At 48.2% G+C, this 1248-nt stretch overlaps 1 protein-coding gene across 1 annotated transcript; it reads left to right on the forward strand.

Annotated features, from left to right (window-relative positions):
• Positions 1–23: 23 nt before the first annotated feature.
• On the forward strand, positions 24–893 carry KVP18_004564 (uncharacterized protein; the record flags this gene model as incomplete). Its single annotated transcript, XM_067957296.1, has 1 exon — positions 24–893. One exon carries the CDS (start codon positions 24–26, stop codon positions 891–893), a length of 870 nt encoding a protein of 289 aa, XP_067805457.1.
• Between the last annotated feature and the right edge of the window lie 355 nt (positions 894–1248).

Raw genomic sequence — 1248 nt, forward strand, 5'->3', positions numbered from 1 at the left:
GGGCTCGATTCGAAGAGCTCTGCATGGATTACTTCCGAAAGTGCCTCGGCCCTGTCGAGAAGGTCATCAAGGACTCCGGTGTAGCCAAGAATAAGGTTGATGAGGTCGTGCTTGTTGGAGGATCCACTAGAATCCCCAAGATCCAGGCCCTGATCACTGAGTTCTTCAATGGCAAGGAGCCTTGCAAGTCCATCAACCCTGACGAGGCTGTTGCTTATGGCGCTGCAGTCCATGCTGCTATTCTGTCCGGTGACACTTCAGCTACTGTGAAGGACCTTCTCCTTCTGGATGTCACTCCAATTTCGATTGGTGTTGAGGTAGTTGGAGGCATTATGAGCACGGTCATTCAGAGGAATACCACTATCCCGGTCAAAAAAGCAGTGTACATCGATCCTGTTGACAGCCGGCCCGGATTGGGTGTTGATCTTTTCGAGGGCGAGCGCATATCAGCCAAAGACAACCATTATGTTGGTTGGATCAACCTTGGGGCTAGGTGCTTACGAAAAACTCGTATCGAGCTCACATTCGAAATCAACAGTGATGGCTTCCTCCATACGACCGTCAAACACATGAGCACACAATATAGGTGCATCATCACCAACTGCAGTCTACCACAAACCGACGTCGATGTTCAAGGCAGCAGGCAGTTGAAACTGCTGCTTCTATGTTTGTCCGTTAATTTCTACCTCAAGTCAGAGACCCTCAAAGGCAAGGTGGATGTCGCTGACATCGAGGCCGCCAAGGCTAAGATCGCAGAGTATCTGAGGTGGCTGAATAGAAACCACTTCGCCAATAAGGATGAGTTTGATAAGAAGAATATGGAACTCGAGGCTGTCTTGAACCCCATCATGCAGAGATATCTCGCTGTTCCTGGGTCTGAAAAGTCAAGTTGAGGGTGTTAATAGGTATGACTGACGCCGCCTGAGCTGATGTCGTCCCCAAGCCTACTGAAGTTAACCCCTCTAGCTGCAGTGTAAAAGACTGTTCAAATGTGCCCTACGAAGCTCATTTTTGATTTTCCAAATCTGTGGCCAACAAATCAACCGCTCTAAAAATATACCATAGCATCCTGGGGCCGAGGAATACGGCCAGTAGTCATCGCTGGTTGAATATTACTTATGATGTGTGGGCTCATGAATTCCACCCAAGGAAGAATTCATCAATTACAAATTCAAACAATGGTCGCGATCGGGATTGATTTGGGAACTACGTACTCTTGCGTAGGTGTGTTCAAGAATGATGCGGTGG

This window comes from the organism of the source record quoted next, assembly GCF_019968955.1.
Source record: "MAG: Porospora cf. gigantea A chromosome Unknown PgA_NODE_9854_length_1248_cov_494.655, whole genome shotgun sequence".
NCBI lineage: Eukaryota > Apicomplexa > Conoidasida > Eugregarinorida > Porosporidae > Porospora > Porospora cf. gigantea A.